The 24,852-nt window shown below is 40.1% G+C and overlaps 1 protein-coding gene across 4 annotated transcripts in view; it reads right to left on the bottom strand.

Annotated features, from left to right (window-relative positions):
• Window positions 1-933: 933 nt before the first annotated feature.
• Window positions 934-24,852, bottom strand: part of Immp2l (inner mitochondrial membrane peptidase subunit 2) — an 858,278-nt gene continuing 834,359 nt past the window's right edge. For all 4 annotated transcript variants that reach the window (XM_059279989.1, XM_059279984.1, XM_059279988.1 and 1 more), the window contains exon 7: window positions 934-1,212. In XM_059279989.1, coding sequence (XP_059135972.1) covers window positions 1,093-1,212 — 120 coding nt within the window. In that variant the 3' untranslated portion in view covers window positions 934-1,092. The remainder of the gene's footprint in view (window positions 1,213-24,852) is intronic.

Raw genomic sequence — 24,852 nt, 5'->3', positions numbered from 1 at the left:
AGAAACTCATATTCGTCTATGTGTGTTTTGTTATCATTCTACACCTGCCTGTCATAGTGAACTAGAACCTACATTTGCAAGATGCAATAGAAGAAAAAGAGACCTGATGAACAGAAAGAAGTGACCTTAAGTCTTGTTCTTATCACAGCAAACCCTTCACCAATGGCAAGACAAGGTGTTTTATTAAGGCTATTGCCTCCTTTGCAGAGACAAGTTACTGAGTCACAGACACCATCTTTCCACTATTAAACCTGATTTCAGAATTAGAGAGTTACGTGCTGAGAAATCACTTGGGGGAAAAAAAATCAAACTTTGTTGATCTGGATTTGATTATTTTCCATCTCACTTAGAACTTTTCACCAAATGTGATAAAATGCTGACCAATGAACTTATTCATCATTGTGAACAGGCATGGGATTGCTCAGAAGTTTTATATTTAAAAGGGCCAATAAAAAACATTCGGTTATATCAAGTATTGACAGAACTTTTTTGCCATTACTTTAATTTCTGCCTTGGATAAGAGATAAAATGTTTTTCATTAGTGGATGTTTGGTTAACTGATAATTAAACGCCCCAAACAAGATCTGTACAAATCACTGTTTTATTTGACATCACACACAGTTCCTGGTCCTTCCTAACTGGGGGTCACTGTTCTGTGGATACCATCAATTACAATGCAATCACTATCCTTATATGCAGAATATGTAGTTTTCCCTGTTCTGTCTGAACATTGAAAGACAAATCATCTTCACTGCACATTAATTTTAAAAATCTTTCAGCAGTAGACTTCAAGGAAAAATCTCATCAATAACTATGCACAATATTCTCCAATTTACTACCTTTAATATGTACAGGTAGAATGCTTTCATGTTCTCCAAGGCCTGCATATTTTTGATGATAAACAATATAGAATTAAATACAACACACAATCAGTTGTCATTGAATACTGTTTAATATTGAAAGTCTTTCTTTGAAATTCCAGACCACCTTAAAGACATACAGAAGTCTCTTGCCCAGCATCACTGGAGCATCTCTCTTTGGTAGGAGGCGTCTGGTGTCTACAGCTCCTCCTATGATGAGCCTCTCATGCGGTCACTCCTCACGACTATGGATTGGGAAGCGCTCTGGAGGAAGCACAGATTCCAGTCTCTGCCAGCGCTCTGGAGGCCACAAGATATGTGTGGCATGGGCATGCAGAAGTCCCAGAGAAACCTGAATCCAGGGGGACAGAGAGATAGCGACAAATAAATCACTTCATATTGACCATTATAAATAGCTTGAAAACCACATTTGATTCAGATCTGACGTGCCATGGAAAGACCATGATTAAAAACAGAAAATACTTAGGGGCATTTTCCCAAGGGCTTGACAGGTGTCAGAACCTGAACCTTCATAACAGTCATTTGAGGGAATTATAGTTTTAATTTTCTAGAACAGTAAACTGAGTTTAGAAAGTCATATACATAAAATGCATTGGAACCTGGATTTAGTACCATACTGCCTCCAACATTAACCTCCACCCTCAATAGTCTGTTTGCACAGACTTGGGACACACAAATCCAGTCTACAGTCTCAGATGTCCTCTAGAGCTATTGCCCGAGAGAGACTTTCATAAAATAGTCATAGAGACCCAAATACATATTTATGTCTCAAAAACATTGTTCCATTTACTGGATGAGCAATCAGACTTCTGGTGTGATTCCGGGTGGAGACTGCTTCCAGGGAGAGTCACTGAGTAACATTAACAAGTACCCAGAGAAAGGAGGAGAGCTCACGCAAAGGAAGTGGAAGACCAATAGAGAGAAAGCACCAAGATCATGGCAGATTGAAAACAGCATTTGTGAAGCTGAGCAGTGCTCTGCTGGGAGAGAAGAAACCAGAAACATGCTGTCACTTAAATATAAATGGGATCAGCTCAAAGGAGAGCAAGAAGCCCTGGGGACTTGGGAATGGTTTCTTTCCTTCTAATCATTCTGAAAATAAAACTTAAAAATAAGCACAAAATTGACTCTACCCAGCAAACATCACCAGTCACTCATGCTTTGCTGCAGTAACTCCCTCTCAGTACATGTCTGCACACATATCAACATATACATTATACTTATCTGCACACACATCAACATATACATTATACTTGTCTGCACACGCATTAACATATACATTATCCTTGTCTGCACACACATCAACAAATACATTATACTTGTCTGCACACATATCAACATATACAAATTGTCTGCACACACATCAACATATACATTATACTTGTCTGCACACACAATAATATATACATTATACTTGTCTGTACACACATCAACATATGCATTGTATTTGTCTGCACAGAATTAATGTATACATTATACTTGCCTGCACACACTCAGCATATACATTATAATTTTCTGCACACAAATCAGCATATACAACTGTCTATACACCATCAAAATATATACATTATCCTTGTCTGCACACACATTGATGTATATATTGTACTTGTCTGCACACACATCAGCTTATACATTATACTTCTCTGTACACACATCAACATACACATTATACTTATTTTCTGAGCCTTTTGAAAGTTAGTAATATCCTGTGGAATTTATACCTAAATACTTCAAAATGTATATAAGAACTAGAACCCTTTCCCACATGAGCATATTGCCACATGCCAACTACCTCATATTAATACAGTAATACAGGTCAGATACAGCCCATATTCAACATATTCCAATTGCCCTAGTGAAAGTCTTTTAGTGTCACTTATTTTCAAAATATAGTGTCTCATCAAGGATCTCAGAATACACCTGCTGTGTGAGATTGCTTCCATCCCCAGCTAATTTACTTTACCCAGGGTCCAGGACACTGACTTGTACCATGTCTTATAGCTCAACTTGCCTGAGTTTTTCACTCATGAAGACAAAAGTTTTGCCAAGGAAAAAAATGCAGTTGATACTTTATTTTTCCAGTTCTGTTTGATCAGGAAACATGAAATATCAGTTGCCCCAACTACTGAAATGCGAAGTTCAATAGCTCAAGGTGAGGGTGACCCAATATTTCTATCAGTTAACACACATTTTCATTTTCAGATAATATACATATATATATATATACTTATATATATATATGAGGATATTTTAAAACAGTATAAATACCGTGAATGTCGAGTACAATTTATCTAATTGTTTTAGTGCACTTCACTATTGTGCCTTATTTATCTACTAATTCTTTTATAATTTTAGTTGGCAATTTCTTTATAACAATATCTCCTTCTCTCTTAGCACCAACTGCTTGTATTTCTTTTGTTTATTTGTTATACACATAAGTTATGTTATATCATAGTATGTATACGTGTGTGATTTTTGAGATAAGGTCTGACTTTGCAGTCCAGGTTAGCCTGTAACTCACTGTCTGGCTCAGACTCAGACTGCACTGGTACTCAGAGAAATCCTCCTGCCACAACCTCCTGGGTGCTGGCAAGGCTTCCTTATTTTTGTTTTTTTTTGTTTGTTTGTTTGTTTGTTTGTGTTTTAAGTTAAAACTTATCTTCTGCTTGTTTGTAGGATGCTTGGATATCTCAGGTTTGGTCAGTGAGATTCTGTGTGTCCTTTAGACATGTCAGCTTCAGTCTTTAAGCACTTACTTAGTTTTAGGTTACCACAGAGTATTTCAGGCTCAGCCTGGACCTCATGCCTGTTTCATGTGTAATCAGATATTTCCCTCAGGTGCTTGGGTTCCTTTTAGCAAGGAGGGTCATTGATAAGCAACATCTGGTATTGTCGTGCCGATGGTCTTGGGTGTCAATTCAGGATGACCAGTAGCCAAAAGGTGCCCTTCACTTCTCACCTTTATATTTTATTTCACTTCTTCCATAGTGACTGGGTGGTTTACATTTAAATGCTCATTTACGTGATTCTAAAATAGATAAAAATATTTTGAACATAATTATATCATAATTTCTACCTACAATGAATTTTCTTAGTAAAAACCGAGTTTTCCTGGCAATCATTTTGGTTCCTGAATTAGTACATTTTCTGTTGCCAATGTTTGCCTCCTACGGTTTGGGTGAGTTATACAGCAAGAAGGTTCACAGTGGCTCGTGTTTCTTAAAGTGTGAGGTTGAGGATTCACAGATGGCGATAGCCTTTATCCTGGTGTCCCCAGATGTAAAGCAGGGAGCATGCATGTGTACACATGTCTATCTGGTTCCCTCTTTCCTCTGATAAATCTACTAGGATTTTGTCCTAGAGGTTCCACTCTAAAGCCTTTATGTAATGTTGATCACCTCCCGAACTCCCCAGCTTCCAACACCTAGGCTCCCATCCTTCTAATACTTTACAATGGAAGGAAACTAAATTCTTGGGGAAGACCATTTCTATCCATAGTAGCTCCAGTACATCTTACTGGAAGGATGTTGGCTGTGTTCACAGTTGGTTTAAATCTTCCCTTCCTCCCAAGTGAGTTATGTTTTCAATTTATAAGCAGGCTCATTTGTTTCTACTTACATTCAGTAATTAATGTTTGTTTTTAATTCATTTTTATTCAATTTTAGAATGTCCAAAAGTCAAAATTACTTTTTAAATGAGGAAAATGTGTCCTCCTTCTTAATGATGCTCACATCCTAATCACTAGCTAGAAGTTTATAATCTGTTACAGCACAGAGGCAACAGAATTTAGGCTGCTAATCAGTTGGCCTCAGAAGCATGGGAGTAAGATAAATTCTCTCATAGGTTGAGATGTCACCACACTTACTTAAGTGTGAAAAGTGGGTAGGCAGAAACATTCTAGAACACCCTAAAAAGTCACAGCAATATAGGAGTGAGAAAATGGCTCAATTAGGTAAGTGCTTGCCACATCAGCACGAGGACCTAAATATGATTCCCAGCATCCACATAAGAAAAAATCGAGGTGTGATAGCATGCACCTGTAATACCTGCTCTGGGGTATAGAGACAGGAGGATCCCTGGAGCTCACTGGCCAGCCAGGCTAGGTGAGTGAATGTAGCTGAATGTACAAGGCACAAGCTCTAGGAACACTGAGAGACCCCGTCCCCAAAAAATAAGGTAGAAAGCAACTGAGAAAGACAATTAGTATCAATATTTACCTCCTATAAACAGGCTCACTCATGTGATGCACAACCCCATGCACACACACACACACACACACACACACACACACACACACACACACACAACCGTGTCAACAGTGTTACCAGCTAGGAAATACTTCACTGGATGTGGATGATCTCACATCAGATTACAATTTCTGTCTAGCTTTGCTCAAGTCTACGTTCAGCTGAGTTAGAGAACAGTGGTCTCCGCTTCCTCCATCAGAACCCATTTTAGATTTGATAGAAGCGACTCGCTTGTATCTCAAACACTGAGCTGCTTTTCCAAGCTGTTTAACTTTGATCATAGGGGTGATTTGCCAATGTTTTAACTTGGCAGAGCTGCTGCCAGTACATTTGCTTGCTTGCTTAGTTTGGAGCTCAGTTTTAGACACAGTGATTTAATTCGATTTTATACTCCATACTCATTTTACTGAAACTAATCTTTTTTTTTATTCTGAAAATATATTAAAAGTACCAGTCTCACTTCCTAAAAGAGTTAATCTTAAAAATTATGAATACCAATGGTGAACATTCTGCAGGATAATATCAATATTATTTAAAATGGTGATACAGGAATGTGAAATTCAAGCTTTAAAAAATACTGAGATTAATATGTACAGAAAATCACTTACTGAACTATCTTGCAATGGTTTTTTAATTTTTTTTATTGATGTGTCTGTCTACAGACAAGGGGAAAATACAGTGACTATAGAAATGCCTGAAATTAAAAATCATATGAACTTTTTAAAATTAAAAGTTAGGTGTTGGACACAGCTTTGGCCTCCCCACCTGCTATATTAGAGATAGTCTTTAGATAAATGGAACGGGATTCAGACATATAAGGAAATTTATCTTAATAAGTAGCACATGTGATTAGAGAGGTTTGGCAAGTCTAAAATCTGACCAGAGAGGCTAGCAGAACAGAGAACCAGGGAAAGGCTGCAGTTCAGCCCGAAGGTGGTCAGCGGGAGGGTGGGACAGCTGATGTGGTAGAGAAGGCACAGGGCAATTTGCCTGCTCATTCTCTTCTTGCACTGCATACCTCAGTCTCAGTACTCAGGCCTTCAGCTGACTTGAGGAGGCCCACCCTCCTTATGGAAGACAGATTGTCTCATTGAAAAATAAAATAGTATTTGCCAAAGTATCTGGGCACTGTGACCCAGCCACAGTGACACATAAAATCAGCACCTGACAAACATAATCATCCCCCTCACCCTTTGCTTTGTTCCATGTCCCACTCACTGTTTGACACCAGAAGGCAGGGTTTTGAATGACGTACACATATGACTCAGTTCTCACAATGACTCATGAGGTAGACGCCGTCTCCTTTATAAGCAAGGAAACCAGTAAAAGCAAAATATTTTCCAGTTAACACTAAAATAAGTGAATTTCTACATCATAGTTATTATCCCAATATCCCAATATGATATTTCTGATAGACAAAGAGGCACAGACTTAAGTCAGGACAATCAGAGTAAAATGGTAGTGTCCCAGACAAAGCAGAGCATGGCCACCCTACTCACCACACTCCTGACTCTGTCAGGCCATGTATATTGCTGAGAATACCAGACTCATCAAAAGCAAGTGGGCTGAACTGTATCCCTCCAAATTTGCATGATGAGATCTAAGTACCCAGTATGTTTCAGAATTTGCCCAGGTCTGCCTTTAAGGAAGTCATGAAGTTAAAATGAGACCCAGATGCAAACTCATTTGTGTTCTCATAGGAGGAGATCAAAACACAGATGAAGCCCAGGCATGCATACACACACACAGTGGAAAGAACAAGGTAAGAACGCTGAATGAGGGCTCTGTCTCCGATCCATGAAAAGAGGGCTTACAACACACCAAGCCTGCTGGCCCCTTGATCTTGTACTATTTTCTCTAGAACTATGAGAAACTAAATGCCTCTTGCTTCAGCAACCACTGTTGTATTTTGTTATCACAGCCCCAGAAGATGACTATGCATGCAAGTAACAAGAAATATGGAAGTCAGGTCCATGATGTATCCAAGTACTCAAAACACAGAACAAAGAACATATTGAGGGGAAAAGGGAAAAATATTATTAAAGAGGGGAAGAGGATATATTTAGTCTATAAAACAGGTTTCCATTAGGTTAAGTACTTGACCAACTGTTACAGCTTGGCCTTAATGTCCCTTAAAGGCCTCTCTCTGTTATAGGCTTTTCCCCTAGCTCTTTTGGTCCTTTGAAGGATAGGGACTAGTTGGAGGTCTTCTACTCACCCTGGGTGCTCTCTCACTCTCTCCCTCCTCCCCACTCCCCACCTCCATCCCCCACCCCCACCCCACTCCTTGGCATCCCAGTCAGAAGCACAGCTTTTCTGCATGCTGCTGCTATGGTGAACTGCTGTGCCTCTAGCCCCAAAGGAACAGGCCAATCAATCATGGGCTAAAACCTATCAAACTGGGGCCAAGATAAATCCCTCCCCTTTTTAGAAGCTTATCATCTTGTACTTTGTGTTGGTTTTTAATCACTGTTGTCAGACAGAGTATCACTACGTATCCCTGGCTAGTCTGGAACTCACAGAGATCCGCCTACTTCAGCCTCCCCAGCGCAGGGATTAAAGACGTTGGCTGTGATGTCTGGCTTGTCGTGCATATATGTTATAATAACAAAGCTGATTAAAGTACCAGCCATGCAGTGTCACAGGAGGAGTTGATCATCCTTGCTCCTTTACTAATGTGTGTCCCACATAGGACTATGCTTCCTTTAATGAGTTTACAACATTGTTTAGATATTGAAAATGAACATTTACAGCACATTTAAGAAAGCACATTAATGGGCGATTGAAAAATCCTAACAGGTCTCTGTATTTTTAGTGTGTACTGAATGAGGAAAATAGGTTCATCTGCATGTAATAATGAGCACTTTACAATTAATCCCTTATCCTTAGGGAGCACTGAGCACATGGATTAGGAATCATTCATCTAGAATAATAGTCACTACCTTGTTGTGATTGTGTACTGTTTGATCAGCAAACAGTTTTAGAATTCACCAAAAATCCATAAAACTGAATATTAGCAAAGTCCAAATTCTCATTTTTTTTTTTTAGCTATACACAAGTGTAGGGTTGTTCTTTTACCTAGCATAGCACTGTACACATCAGCCTGAAGGTTGATGCTCCTGACCTTAGAGAGCACAGCTTTAGGAAACACCATTAGTACCAGCTGGAAAGTGGTTCTCGCTATCAGTCACCTAGTTTATTGTGTCTACAAAATGCCAAGGAACTGCATGAGCTAAATTCCCACCGAATTGCTTGTCTTTGATCGAATTGGCTCCACTGAGAAGTTATTTTGGCTTCTGGTAGGCAGACATACGCATCACCAGCCCAGCTTCCCTCCAGGTGCCAGGGGCACAGGTGTGTGTAGTCACGCTCCCTCCTCCCTCTCCGTGGGCCTGCAGTGTACAGAACACGCCTCTCTTTCTCGGCTTCGGGAGCCTTGTCTTGAAGGAAGGCCTCACAAGGGCAAAGTAAGGAGGTAAAAGAGAGACTTCTGAGGTTGGATAGAGGAGAAAACACGGGAAATAAAGGAGGCTGTTAGTGGGACCAAAGGTTCTTTTAAGAAAATGCTCAGACCTGAGATGAGGACAAGAGAGGATTGATGTGAGAAATGTGACAAAGCACAAAACTGGAGGCTCGTTTGATTTAAATGTTTTTAAAATAGAAAAAATAAACACAGTTATATCCATAGTATTAACAAATAAAATCTGTCTTTGCTGAGTCTACTTAGTAGCACAAGAAGATGGAGGTTTCCACATGAACAAGGTCCAATGATATTTATTCTACAATATTAAATCACTCATAACTATGTTTTGAAGTCAAATCAAACTGAAGAAATACACAGACTTTGAAGGACACTTGTTTAAAACAAGAACTGATTTATCAAGCCTTTATACAATGTCAACGTTGTAATTTGACAACCAAGGTCCTTTATAGATACATCTTTCCAAACAATTATTTTTTGGTTATTTATTTACTCCTTTTGTGTTTCTATGTGTACAAAGGTCACATTCCACACATATGAAGGCCAGGGGACAAATTTCAGGGCTCTGTCTTCTCATTTTACCATGTGTGTCTGGGAACTGAACTCAAGTCATCAGCCTCAATGATAAGTGCCCTTACCCATGAAGCCATCCCATGGGCCCTTGAAACATCTTGATTCTGCAATCTCTTTTAAGAAAAACATTCACTATTATTTAGAAGACATTATCTGGAGCCAGGATGCTTCTGTAATTATAATATGCTGCAACAAAGGGAGGGGCAGGGTTCCTACAATAACTACACTACCGTCTCAAAAGAATTAGGAGAAGATACACAAAGGTTTTTACCCATGTTACACATCTATTTTTATTCTTTCCTAAAAATTCATCTAAGAAAGTTATAAATGGAAGGAAAGTTGATGTTCCTTGACTCCAATGGCTACCATTGATTATTGACAAATAATCAATAATAAGAGAAGAACAGCTTATGCCTCAATGGGTCCTGGTGGTTATTTGGTCACTGGTCTGGCTATCTATACTCTGCTTATCTAAAAATTTCCAGAATACAACATCAACATCAATTTGTTCAGTGTTAGCTAGGGAGCATTTCTGGGTGCTATACTGACAATGTGCTCCAACTTGTTCTAGATTGGGGAACGCCAAAGGGGGGTGTTGTCCTCCTTATAACCATTGCTGAGGGTGGTGCAGAGAAATCAGAGATGCCACTGTAGCCTCTGCTTTGGTCATACGTATTCAGTGAGTGTGAGGGAGGAGGCCCGGGTAGTGCTGATCCTGCCTCCCTCAGCTCACCTCTCTTCTCTGTATTTTTTTTTTTTATCATTTCTCTTTGTTTGTTTCATCACTTTACACCACCAACAATGCTGAGGGTTATCTTTCAAAGCATCCTATGAGACTAAGAAAGAGAGAAGGGAATTCTTTTAACAGCTTGCATAAAGGGGAGCTTTCTTGAAGATACAGGCAGAACCAGAAGCACAGCATATGTAAATCAACTGGAATTAGAAATAAAGATAACAAATAAATGTCACATCATAAAATGAGCAATTGAACTGACCAAAAGTGTTCTCCAAGAGACATTTTGACAATAGACTGGAGAATAGAAACAATAGCACCCACTTCATTTCAAACATGGATTAACCCAAGCGTTCAAGTTTCTCATCATTATTTTTGGTATAGCAGACAAGGTTCCTAGAGAGTACAGAATTAGACTACTACCCATTTCCATGGTCCCAAGGTGGTTGTCCACAAAACTGAGCAGATGAACCCAGTTCGTGATAAACAGACACACGAAGAGGGCCGCCTTCCTCAGTAAACTGACTCCCATCTACACAAGGACACCGACATGATCACAGCTTCCTTCCTTAGTATAGTGAATTTTACAGAAGGTAAAGGAGAAATGCAGCAACCTCCTCCTGCACTGAGATTTTGGTTTTGATAAGAACAAAACCATACAGCTGTGCAGGAATGGAGGAGAGAAGGGGGGAAACTGGAGAAAAAATGGAACAGGGGTGAGAAGGAAAAGCAAGGTTCAGTGGGTAAGGAAATAATTCATTAATTTCTGAGCAATGCATTTTAATAATGAAAAGATAATGTAGGTACAATGTCTATTTATATGTGTCATGGAACACTTTGTTTAAATCATGAAAAATATAGTGTATGTATGATTACAGGGCAGGAAAGTATGAGAAACTTATGTAATTTAAAAAATGTTATTGCTTTATTTGTTCTTCAATAATTTCATACATATATATAATGTATTCTAATTACTCTCTACTCTGGCCCTCTCAGCTCCCTCCCAGCTTTATCAAACCCCCATCCATTTTATTTTTATAACCCTCTGGTAGCAACACCTGACCAGATGTGAGCTATGAGGTATTATAATATGTAATGAAAGTGTTTATTCATCTCATGCAGTGTGCCAATTCATAATTTTACTGCATAAACATTAATGTGTTTGATTATAGGTGCTGTATTAGACCCTGGCAGGGTTATCACTTACACATGGTATAGGCATTGTTATAGACAGATGTTGACACCACCACTGAGAAGTGTGGGTTCTGAAATACATATTTCCAAGGTTTTAAATATAGTATTTACATTTAAATTATATGCAAAAGTGAATATTTCACCATAGAGAACTAATGTCTTCAGGGTGAGGGGCTTCATCCTAGGTAGAACGACCGCAGGCTAGAGCTAGAACCACAGAGAAAATGCCAAACATAATCCAAGTTCTCTAGGACATCATAATCTGGGAGGAAAGACCGATGTTTAATTAACGCAGTGAAACGCAAACCTGCCACACTGTCACAGGGACTACTGCTTACCCTGGTCCACTGGTTAGATTCATCTAAGATAGCTCATGTGAGCACTGGATGACTTCCTTCTCTTCAGGGCAGACCTTCACTCAGCACTTCCTCTGCCAAACTTTCACATCTAGAACACTCTCTTATTCCAGTGAACTCCAGTTCGGGTAATGTGACAGGTTGATACAATTTAATATTTTGACACTGAAAAGGAAGAGCCACCTGCTTCATGGAACACTCCAAATGAGACTCTTTCAAAGGCCTCTCACTACAGGACAAGCGTTTTCCTTCATTACCACCAATTTTAACTTTAATCATTTCAAAGCAATTTTCCTGCTCAAGACTTCACTTTAATCAGAATACATTTCCAGGTCACTTCATGGCCTCTTCAGGATTCTCACTAGACAACAACAGAATCATGCATAATCATCCTAGGCCCCCAAGACACCTTCCGTAAGTAGTTAGTTCAACATTTTATGCAAAAAAATAGATACAAAACGGGCCTCTAGAGATGTCTTCAGCTAATTTTCATGAATTAATTTCCCCGGATTAATGTTTATGTACCAGTCTCCTTACCACAAATCAAATCACTGGAGGTGAAGTGGTCTAACTCCTCATTTTGAAGCTTGATTAAGCAGGTGATGAAATACTTGAGTATAATTTGGATAGTGAGCAACTCACAGCACCCACATTAATCCACTGGATGATGACGGTACTGGCTGATGCCTTATTGCTTGCCTGTGTGCCTCTAGTAGCTGATGTCCCGCATGCCATTTTTATGTATGAAATAAAAGTCCACATAAACACACGAGGAGAGATGTATAGAAGTCTTTATTCTTCTTGAAATTGTCTTAAGCCATATTTAGAAGCATTGGGCCGGCAGCCACTGAGAGAAACGAGCTAGCCATTAGTAAGAGCCTACCCACAGCTCGTCCTGCTGTGATGGTAGATGCAGCTGTTCCTCTGCTGAGGGTGTACCACTATTCATTCTGGTGGTACCCACCTTTATCTAACATATCTCTCGGCTTCCACTCCCTCTTATCTTTTCTCTCCAAATGAAACGGAGGAGGCTTACAAAAATAAATAACCAGGAACAAAAGAAGATAAATAAAAGTGACAGCTACAGAGCCCAAGAGAGTTCCTGTGAATAGCACCATGCCCAAAACTCAGCTACCCGAGAACCAAGTGAAGAGGGAAACATGGGAACTTAACATAGCTCCCTTTGGGATCAGAGAACTTTCTTTTTACTTTTGGAAAAACTTTCAACCCATAAGGGAAGGGAAGTTTTTCTATGATGTGGGTTTTCTATAAAATATTTCTGACAATGACACAGGACAACAGGTTGTCCAAGAGAAGCCCCAGTGAGGGCCTACTGTAGATGATGGAGCAAAACCAGAGACCTCAAACCAGACCAAGGACTCAACAATGAACACTTGCAAGTAACAACATATGGTCTAAAGGACTGTGTGACTCACTGTGTCACACTACAGCTTCCATAGTGAGGTTTTTCTTTTTTTTTCTTTTCCTTTAAATTTTATCTTGTTTTATCTGGGGAGGGAGTTGCAAGGGTAGAGGGTGGATGGGAAGGGACAGGGAGATAAATGAGATCAAGATGTATGATGTGAAACCCACAAAGAATCAATTAAAAGTTAAACTTGAAAAAGAAATATTCTGAGATAAGGTCTTATGTGGGATACTTTATGGATCATGAGGGACAACATCACATACTAGCAAGTGTCCCCCAAAAAAGACAGAAGTAGAGTCGGTTCAGTTGCTGACAGTCTGATGCATACCGTTCTGCAGGAGGCTAATGTGACATGGTTATGTATAGGACTTTCTGGATATCTCACTTGTTCCAGTAATAAGAATTTAGCTTCCATCAGGCTTGGGTACAGAGCCTTTCATCTTTTTGTTTGTTACATCTATAAGAGCAGAGTGAGTCAGAACTAGAACCCATTCATGCTGCTTTTCTGCTCATCCAGAATGATGCCCTGAGTGAGCAGAACTAAATCTGCAGCTCTTAGCTTGCAACAGAAGGCTACCAATCCAAAGAAGTACATATATAGAAAGATAAAATAAAATAAAGCATAATTGAAAGCCTGGTTTTAACCCCAGCAACATCATTTTCTCTGAAAGGAAGATCTAGGCCTTGCAGGCTTTAAATATGCATTCAGTGTGGCAAGGTGCAACTCACTGAGATCAAGACAGGCATCACTACCCACAACAATGTCTGCATTTCTGACCAAGTCTCCATGAGAGTCCATGCCCTCTTCCACTGAATACATCCGGCACAGAATAGTCCCTGACTTGGGCTCAACCATTTGACTGCCATGTGTGTGATTATGAATGTGGAGGGAGCAAGACAAAGCCACAAACTTACTGGCAGAGATTTGAGTGCATCAAGATTTACTGGCAAAGCTACCAATAACCTTTGTGCTACAGCTTTGGAATGGTAGAAATGTCCTGTGTGGCCAAGATTCTACTTCCTAGGCATAACTTTCATCCCACCCATTCTGAGCGCTATGAAATATGCTTCCTATGACACCTTATTTGCCTATTAGGAGGAAAAAATATATCAGAATGAATTTGTGCCATGTGCCACTGAGCTACCTGACTATTAGGCTGACTGCAAACTCCAGTGAGACAAGAGCATCCTTAAGGATCTCACACCTCAGATTATTACCAGCTCTACAAAAGCCAAAACAAGCTCAGAAATGCTGCTCATAATCACCAGGTAGTGGAATTGGGACTCAAAACCTAGCACTGTTTCTTAGTTTCAATCCCTGCTTGCTATACCTGCCAGTGAAATGAGGTGCAGAACCCTGGAAATCGGAATGGTTGGCAAGGGGCCCTGTGCCAGCACTTGCTAGGCTTGCTCTCTCCCCAGGGAAGAGTGAGGCCTTTCATTTTCTACAGAAAACACCAACATTGCACATTAAGGTTTGTACACAGCTATGCTATTCTGTTTGGGAGCCACTGCTGATTTGTAGCAGCAGAGGATGTTACAAGCCACTGGGCTGTAAGGAACATTCGCTGGTAGTGACAGGAAAGCCAGTGCCTATTACAGCAGTATGGTTATGTCAATGTACATAAAAGCAGTGAGGAAATGTGGTAAGACTCAAAACTGTGCCCCCTTGGACTCCACACAGCAGCTATGCAAGGGCTTGCTGAGAAGGGCAAGTGTGTAATCTCCTCAGGTGTATGGTCCATCGGCGGGCTTCATTGACGGGTTTATAATTCATAGGCGACACCCTCTGTATGACAGAAGTGGAGAAGAGAAGCCTGTAGAAAATGAGTCCTCTGCACAGGAAGAATTAGGACGAGAAAGACAAGTTCAAAACCGGCTGGGGAAGCTTCCACTGACCACAACCCAAGGCAAGCAAAGCAAAGACAGAGACGTGGCAAAGCAAGAGTATAGTCACGAGATTCCTCACAGTAGTATCAGCAAGAGCACAGCTGCGTATGGAAGAAAAGTAAAGACAGTGCTCTGCCAATGATGTGCAACAGTCCTGGCATGCTATCAAAGGCCCGCCATGAGTGTGTCCGTTTTGTTCTTTTCTCAGCCCTCCTCAGTTTGTTGTACGCTCCTTGAAAAGGAATTGCTTGGTAACACCTCTGGGCATTGGCATGTTCTACTTCTGCCTGAAGGAAAGGTGTCTCCTGCTTGTTCCAGGATAACTCATCTTCATCCTCACAGAGAGTTTATTTGCCTCCTTCTCCTAGAAGGCTTCCACGGCCTTGCCCACTCCTCAACAGCCCACACAGTTATATATACGTGGCAAAACAAGAGTATAATCAGTTAATTATACACGTATATACAGTGCCACATATATACAGTTAACACTTATCATGGCGAAATGACAGTTTATTTAGGCCTTTTCTCTCTTATTAGGTATGAATGTCTGAAGTGGATACCTTTTCGTGTTCTGAACACATGGTACAAGAATAGAAAGAAACTCAAGTGATTTCTGACTACATGAATGACACCAGAGACTACATGGATGCAGATAAATGTCATCAGGCAACTACCGGACACGGGGACAGAGAGTGGATATGAACAATGAGTGGATATGAATGTTATTTCTCACCTGCCTGCAAAGTCAGCAGTAGCCTTTAATGATAGAGGGATCACAGAACAAGCAGCAGATTTGGGAAACAATGAATTAAGCTGTAGGTTATTCAGTCAGATTCCTATTGCAGGTCACGGGAAGAGCACAAATTTCACAGTTGAGCCAGTGAAGTCCTACTCAGAAGTTAAGGAGTTGGCTTTGCAGCTGTGAGAATTATAAAGGCTCACATAATGAAGGCCTAGAAAGTAGAAGTTTGGAAGTAAAGCTAGCTGGTGAGGTTTATGGAACCATGGGCAGGAATCAACAGTCTTGAACGGACTGTAATACATGCACCCTAGGCTAGGGCTTAGGAGATCTAAGCGTAAGGAGAGCTCTGCTTCTCACCTTGTTTAACTGAGAACACTGAGATAAGGCACAACAGAATGGTGCCTGAAGATGGCTATCAGTCACCTCTATCACTGTTGCCACTCATTCATTTAAGTGAGTTTAGGGAAAGCACAAGGACCGTTGTGAAAGCTCTGAAAGCTTGGGGAGCTTCATTCATTGGTTCGTGTGACTTGGATTAATGCAGACTGTAAAACAAACCTCCACAGAAATGGTTTTCTTTCAGAAAGGGAAATGAAAAGTTCCTTGTCATCTTTAGCTGAATTTTAAATGAATTTCATGAGCTTTATGTGTCACTGTGTTCAGAAAGGTGTTTGAGTAATGAAACAAGCATTCTAGAGAAGAGATCAGCTTACATGTTAGGGTAATTCTTTTCATCTTTTCTCTATTTAACTACTGACTTAAGGTCAAAGGAGAAATTCAAGTGTGTGTGTGTGTGTGTGTGTGTGTGTGTGTGTGTGTGTGTGTGTGAGAATTCTATTATTTGTTGGGAATCTAGATGAGCCATTGAGAGCCACCATCATAATGCACAATTTGAATGACCAATAAGGAAATGTGACTATGACCCAGCTAAAGGCACGCTGGTACTGACCAGACAGACCCCAATGCTGATGTGTTAGGGAAGATGAGGTTAATTTAAGTGTTGCATGCTTTCTTTTGCTTCCAGGATGTTTTTGGTTTTGGAATTTTTAGTTCTCACAATTTTAGTTATCTGGCTTCTGTGCTTTGATTACAGAAGTTAATTCAGAGAAATCTACCAGGGGTTATTTCAACATTCAGTCAGTAAGCATGTTGGCACAAAGCCATGGACTGCTTGTCTGTGTGAGACAGACAAATTTCAATATACTGAAGTTGCTGAGGATAAATGATAATTAGCTTTCTGGTTCTCAGCATGCATAGTTATCATGTAAAAATTAATGATTCCAGAATAAAGTTGAAATTCATATACTGATGGGTAATCCCTGTAAAGATAGCATCCTAGTAAAACGATTAATATTGGTGAATCAGAACAAATCCTCCAGCTATGGACTGTCTATGGGGTTTATGTATAGATAGATATTACATTACATGTTGATAGTAGACTGAATAATTTAAAATCATATACTTTTTCTCTATATTGGTCATTTATATATGTTGTAGAAATGGCTGATCATTTTAATCATAGCCTAAGGAAGATATGATAAGGGAAAATTAAATTTTCCAGAAAAGTTTAAAATTCCCTAGAGATAACCACTGATGCATGACTGTGCTTCTATGGCTTACATAATTTGTATTAGCTCTGACATATGGATTCTCTCATGTTTACAAAACAATTATTCTGTATGATATATTTAGATTGATCGGCAAAGAAGGTTGAGACTGACAATAACAGCTTTTGGTACTTGATGAAGCCCTTGGATATGTTAGCCTGAAGAATGAGGGGTGACTGACCTGCTTGATCCTCCAGCTGGTTATCAATAAATCTATCTATTCTATCTATCTATCTATCTATCTATCTATCTATCTATCTATCTATCTATCTATCATCTATGTATGTGTCTCTCTCTCCACTACACAGCCTGGTGGGAGCAGACTTGGCCAGGTGATATGTCCTACCATATCTGGTACTATCATCTCCATTCAAGGTCTGTGCCATCTTCCTGGTGTTAAGACACGGGCATCATTCATTTTCCTTACAAAGTGGACAGGGACGAGGCACTCACAGATTCCAGGATGAAATACTGTCTCTGAGTGAAGTCTTTCCATGAAAATTCCTGGCTGTGTCTAGCTCACTGCAGCGTCCACTACTGATTGCTATTGAAGCTACAGTTCCAATGGGTTGCCTTTTCCTTCAAGTAATCTAATCACTTTCTGGTTAGTTCTTATGTGTCTTCTGAAACTCAAAAAGGCAGCTGCTTCATTATTTTAAAGAAATTTTAACTTGGGGCTAGGCTATGTCTAATTCATGAGTCAAAGGTGCAGCATCCTTTCTAATGACCAAAGACCCTGTTCTTTCAGCGCTTATTCCTGGGATACTGTGATGGAGAGATAGTCTGGGGAAGACGAATACAGTGAATATCAGTTTCCAAGGTCAGAGGGCGCAAATTTGGGGTGAGAAAATCAAGTTGATCATGTTGGGATCTTGAGTTTGAAAATGTATAGCTGTCTCTCTGGTAGCTGTACTTCCTTGGTCTTATTTTTATCTCTTTCAATTGGGAATAATACTATCAAGTCTTCAAAGTTGATACAAAAGTTAAATTAGTGGAGTTTGTAGGACCGAATCACAGTGCTCTGCCATGCATTAACTGTCATACAACAGTCCCATGGAAGGCCAGGTCTGAGCCTGAGGTACTACCCAATAAGAACAATAACAAAAAAATAAGACATTGAAAAAAGCTAAGTTGTATTGCATTCACTGTTAACTGTTAATGATATTTATTGAAGAAAGAGATATGCCTTTGAGAAAAATGGCAGTTTATTACCTTCTGATACTATTCTATAATAAATATAGGAAATGTTTACAAGAAGCCTTGTCCCAATAAATGACCATAGAAAAATCTAGCCACTATGCTTCATTTGTTGAAACAGAACTGGACATTAAAGGGGTTTTTCTGTGTACTGAGATGAGCTCAATAAAAATGAAATCCACAGGATTAAGGAAACATCCCTAGAAGGCCTTTGCCTGTGGCACATGCATTTACAGCAATGGAGAAGAGACGGATGGGGAGCTCTACTATTACGTTATGTTACACACATGACAGTACAAAGAAATGGCTTCTGGTTAAATGAGCAATGTTTTCTTCATTTTCTCCCAGCCTGTCAATACCAGCTAAAAGGTCCACTGGATGTATGAATTTTCTTAGCGAAGTAATACTGCATTATAAATGGTGTCAGTTCCTGACCACTGGCTCATTCCTTAGCCCCTGCTGGCTTCAGTAGCCACTACTCTACAAAATTGTATTCTTAAAAATCACCAACAGTTCCTCATCAGTCTCAATCTTTCTCTGAAAGAGTCGATCTTGTTGATTACTTCCTGGTAGAGGCCTCTCTTTAATGTTCTTCTTAGTACTTGAACACACTCTCGTATTTATGCTAACATATCATCATGCTTCTGTATCCTGGATACAGCTATTTCCTGTGCTTCTAGCCTCCATTTTCTGCTGTCTTCATGCGCTCTCTCTTGGTGAAGTCATCATCTGTCAGAGACTTCCAATATCATATCTGTAATCCTAAACTCCTAATTTCTACCCCTGGCCTTTCTCCTGAAATCCAGGCCTGATTATCAGTGGTCAGCAGGATGTCTCATACAGCAAGGTGGACCCTCATCATATAATCTTGATGCATCCAACACACCAGCTGATCATCATGCCTTGGCTTTTGATTTGTGATTTTTCCATTGCCTAGCTTTAATAGTAGCCTCTGAATAGTAATTAGACTTCGCCCCCCCCCCCCCCGATGTTATTAGCTGGCAGATACTTCTTTGTGTGAATCCCTCAGCACATTCCCATCCTCACCATTCTCATAGAAGGTCAGGATCTGGTTCCTCCACTTTCAAAGAGAACGTTAGACACAGTTTTTCAGGTTTAATCTCATCTTTCTCCAAATGCTGTTGGGATTGGCATTAGGTTGATTTTCTAAAACGCGGCTTCCATCAGCGACTAACACATTTGAACAGTTCTTTACTTGCTCATAATGAAAGATACACAGTCTACACTCAAGAACCACCGAACCACTGTGTCCACCTTTTCCTTCTCTCCTCACTACTCTTCTACCACACACCCACAGAAGCTTCACAAGTTTCTCTATGGTCATTTCAGTGCCCACGTAAGCTAGACAAATACTGTCCTAAACCACAACCAAACTCAAAACCTAAAGGGCTCGAAGTCACTTCTTGTTTCTTTATTCTGTATTCCTGCCTTTTTCTATCCACAATTCAATGTCTCCTTATTGTCTCTCTGCATATCCAGGTATGACTTCTTTGCTAGATAGCTACCCATTAATGTTTTTATACCTTACACAAGATACTCAATATAACACTCTACCCAGCATATAGGCAACCAACAATTTCTTTTCTTTCATTAATGAATTGTCATGACATTCCCTTATATCAGATGGATTTCTGAAGGAATCAATAAAATGTGCATGGCCAACAAAATGGATTATACATTCATTTTGGAATACTTCATAACACAAATTAAAATTTAGCTATTAATGATCATAGGAATATATTTTAAAGATTTTTTTTAATTACTCTTTTAAGTTTTGAGTATTGGGTTCAATACCCAGCACCTACATGGTGGCTTATAGGTGTCTATAACTCTAGTTTCAGGGACTCTGCTGCCTTCTTCCAGCTTCTTTTTGTTTCTTCCAGCTTCTGTAGGCACTTCACACACACACACACACACACACACACACACACACACACGGCACACTGACATACATGCAGGCAAAACACCTATACACATAAAAACAAATTAATTAGTTAGTTGGTTTGTGAAGGAGCCGACCCTCCCCCTCACCACCTGTGGTGGGTAGGAGAACTGGCCCTGAAGTCCTAAGAGTGTGAGAGCTGTCCCAGCCCCTCACCAGCTGCAGCACTTGGGAGAGTGGCCCCTGCACCTTGCCTGGGCAACACAGTAGAGCTGGCCCTGGTGGTGTAGGTGTGGGTGAGCTGGCCCTGCGGGTGTGAAAGCAGGGGAACTGGCCTCACTCCTTGCTCACTGATGCAAGTGGTGAACAAGCTGAAGCAATGCTAATGCTGGAGAGCTCACTCTGGTGGTGAGGACAGGGAAAGCTGGCAGACTGACCAACCCTGCAACTACCCAGGCCCAGAACCAATTATGAGTTGGCCCACCCCAACATACACACCATCCGTGATGTGTGGGAGCACGTGAAGGGTCAGATCATGAAGATCCAAAGCTGCAGGATCTTCACGACACAGGGTAACAGCAGGATATCCAAGAGGAGTCCCAGTGATGGACCAGCATTGATAGAGTAGCAGAAACCAGAGGCCTAAAACCAGACCAATGACTCTGCAATGAACACTTACAAGAAAAGGTGTGTGGACAAAAGTGTGTACTGTGTGACTCACTGTGTCACACTACAGCTTCCATGACAAGAGTTTTCCTTTTTCCTTTTTTTCTTTTCTTTTTTTTCTCTTAAATTTTATTTTATTATGGTAGGGTTGTTGCAAGGGTAGAGGACAGATATGATGGTACAGGGAAATGAATAGGATTGAGATACATAATGTGAAAGACACAAAGAATAAATAAAATAAGTTTTTTAAAAATTGTATTTTCTATATGTAATAATAATAATTAAGAAGACATCATGGATTTGGAAGGGAGTGGAGAGGCATGGAAAAAGTTGGAGTGGGGAGAAGGAAGGATGGAAGTCATGTAATTACAGTACTAATGTATGAAATTCTCAATAAATTTAAAAAGTTAAATAAAAATACATTTTCTGATGAAATATTCAAAGTATGCATAAACAATTCTACTTCTTTTTGTAAATGAACGACTTGTAGTAGACTCTATTTCTCAAAGATGGCAGCAGTAAGCACCCCTGACCCACAGGGTCCTCTACACTGTAATCACCTTTCCCCCTAAGAGGAAATGGAGGTGATTTACTGTATTCCTGAGTCTGGTGGGGGATGGTACAGAGACTGGTTTGACCAATGACTCTGGTCATAGCACTTAACGGTCTAGAAGCTTTTGCTTTTTCCCACTTGGAAATGAGCCCTCATATAAAAAGTTGTGAGATCATATACTGTGAAAAGCCTAAACCACAATGAGCCTGTGCATGAGATATACCACATGGGAAAAGAAAGGAAAAGGCACAAAGCTACAGAGGCCCCCAACTTCTGAATGAAGAATCCACGTAGAGGTGGGTCCTCCAACCTCAGCCACTCTGGTCTATGCTGTGCAAACCACACACAAGCTACCAAGCTGAGCCACGCCCAAATTCGCCAATATGAAATAGACATACTACTAAGTTTTAAAATAATCTTCTAAGCAGAAATAGAACACAGAAACACTGCTTCTTACCATCTTGAATATGCAGCACTGTACACAAATGAAAACAAAGAAAATGGTATGATTACGAAACAGTCGACTGATTTTACACATGATAAACTCTATGCTTGCAATCTAAATGCCTTGAAGAAAACTCAACAGTGACTAGTTTACTATCTCCCTTTTAATTCTCTCCTTATTAAAATGATAACTAACATAAAATGGATTAAGTGTCTTTAATATTTTCTTGGTCAAAATCAAACTTCTGTTACCAAAAGTACATTGAACGGTAAGTTACAAAACAAAGTACAGCAAAATGGTTCAGTAGGTAAAGGCACTAAGTCCATCACACCCTATGACCTGAGTTTACGACCTCGGCCCCAACATGATAGACAGAGAGAACCAACTCCTGACACACACGCACACACACATACACACAAACACACACTCTAAATAAATAAATAAATAAATAAATAAATAAATAAATAAAAAAAATGGAAATTACTTTTTAAAAAGAGAAAATTACAAAATAAGCTAAAAATTATGGAAACAAACAAGCAAAAACCCATAGTTTAAAAAAAATAAGTTTTCAAAAATGGATTCTGGCAATGTTTGTTATTAGTTTACTTAAATTATGATATTGCCTAGTACTAAAGTTCTACATAACCATTTGAAATGATGATACAGTTATACTAGCCAGAATGTCTACAATTAATGTAAAAGATCAATTATAAAACTGTGAATAGCATAAGCTCCTTTTGCATTATTAAAACATATATTTGTCTTCTCTGTGTATGTGATTAGACCCTTTAAGTTCCTTTATTCAGAGCATATACAGAATATAATTCAACAATGGTTATACTTCCTTCTTTAGGGAAGTTCACACACAAACTATCTTTTTTCCTCTGTTTTCTATTTCTTTTTTTCCATTCCCCAAACATTTTAACTTTTTTTTTTGGACATCTTTTAACTTTCTGTATTTAGTTCCAAGTTCACTGATTCTCTTTTTAGCTCCATTTTAATTGCTGGTTTAACCCATCCACTGAGCTCTATTTTCAAATGGCTGCATTTTTCCTTTCTAAGGATTCCAGCTTGTTCTTTGTCAAATCTACATTTTCATTTCAACTCTATATTTTTCATAGTTATTCATTCTTCCTCGTTGGATATAGCCCTTCTCTCATTGCTTCAGTCATAATAAACATACCGTCTGTATTTCATACTTGTGTCTCAAGCTTTTGTCTATGCTAGTCACTGTGTGTGTTTTGCATATGGATACATTTTTGTGCTGGGTGTTTTCAACACAGTGTTTGTATTTTTCATTTCAAGATTATCATCAGAGAACTTTATTGTAGATGAATTTCTAAACAGTCTTATTAAATAAGAAACACAGAGCCAAATACAGAGGTGTAAGCCTTAGAGATCAGAACAATAGCCACCAACTAACCTTAGCTCACCACCTCGCCATAGCTTACCAAGAGAGCTTCTTCCTGTCTAACCTGCACCTTTATTGCCTTCCTGTTCTGACTTCTCATTGGCTCTAAGCCCAGCCACATGACTTCCTCATCACTGCCTGTCTATACAGACCTCCAAGTCTCTATGGTTGGTACTGGGATTAAAGGCGTGTGTCACCACACTTGGCTGTGTCCTTAAACGCACAAAGACTCTGCCTGCCATGTGATCGGATTAAGGGTGTGTGCCACGACCACCTGACTTCTGTTTATGGCTCGCTATGACCTCTGATCTCCAGGCAAACTTTATTTATTAACACACAAAAAAATATCACATTTCAGCACAAATAAAATATCACCACACTTTCTAACCTACACATAGTCCCAGAGAGAGGGGGGGAGAGGGAGGGAGGAGAGAAGGGAGGGAAGGAGGGAAGAAGGAAGGGAAGGAGAGAGAGAGAGAGAGAGAGAGAGAGAGAGAGAGAGAGAGAGAGAGAGATTGTAAAATTATTTTGAGAAGGTGCTTACCTGCTTTTATTTTTCAGCACTGACATTTTTATTTGATAATTTATGTGTGCATGTAATATGTTTTGATCAAATCCTTCCTTCATTCCCTCCCCCTCTAATTCTTTTCCTTATCTCTCCTACTTTTCCTTCCCAACTTACTGTCTGTTTTTCACTATTTCTGTTTATTTTATGTATAGGAGTGATTTGCCTGCACAGATGTACGTCCATCCGGTGTGCTTGGTGCCTCTGGAGGTCAGAAAAAAGCCTTGGATCCTCTGGAACTGGAGTTAGAAATGGTTGTGAACCATTATGTGGGTCCTGGGAACCAAAACCAAGTCCTTTGCAAGAGTAACAAGTGATATTTAACTGCTGATCCATCTCTCCAGTCCTGAACTTTTATTTAAATCCACTACGTCCTCTTAGTGTTATCAGTATATGCAGAGGTGTAAGACGATCTTACTGGGGCACAGGTGTAGGACCGTCTACAGGAGCACAGGTGTAGGACCGTCTACAGGAGCATAGGTGTAGGACTGTCTACAGGAGCACAGGTGTAGGACCGTCTACAGGGGCACAGGTGTAGGACTGTCTACAGGAGCACAGGTGTAGGACCGTCTACAGGGGCATAGGTGTAGGACTGTCTACAGGAGCACAGGTGTAGGACTGTCTACAGGAGAACAGGTGTAGGACTGTCTACAGGAGAACAGGTGTAGGACCGTCTACAGGGGCACAGGTGTAGGACTGTCTACAGGAGCACAGGTGTAGGACCGTCTACAGGAGCACAGGTGTAGGACTGTCTACAAGAGCACAGGTGTAGGACCGTCTACAGGAGAACAGGTGTAGGACTGTCTACAGGAGAACAGGTGTAGGACTGTCTACAGGAGCACAGGTGTAGGACTATCTACAGGAGCACAGGTGTAGGACCGTCTACAGGAGCACAGGTGTAGGACTGTCTACAGGAGCACAGGTGTAGGACTGTCTACAGGAGCACAGGTGTAGGACTATCTATTAGGGCACAGGTGTAGGA

Source organism: Peromyscus eremicus, chromosome 14 (assembly GCF_949786415.1).
Source record: "Peromyscus eremicus chromosome 14, PerEre_H2_v1, whole genome shotgun sequence".
NCBI lineage: Eukaryota > Metazoa > Chordata > Mammalia > Rodentia > Cricetidae > Peromyscus > Peromyscus eremicus.
The sequence above is the reverse complement of the archived record's forward strand: the minus strand, read 5'-3'. Positions and strand labels throughout refer to the sequence as shown.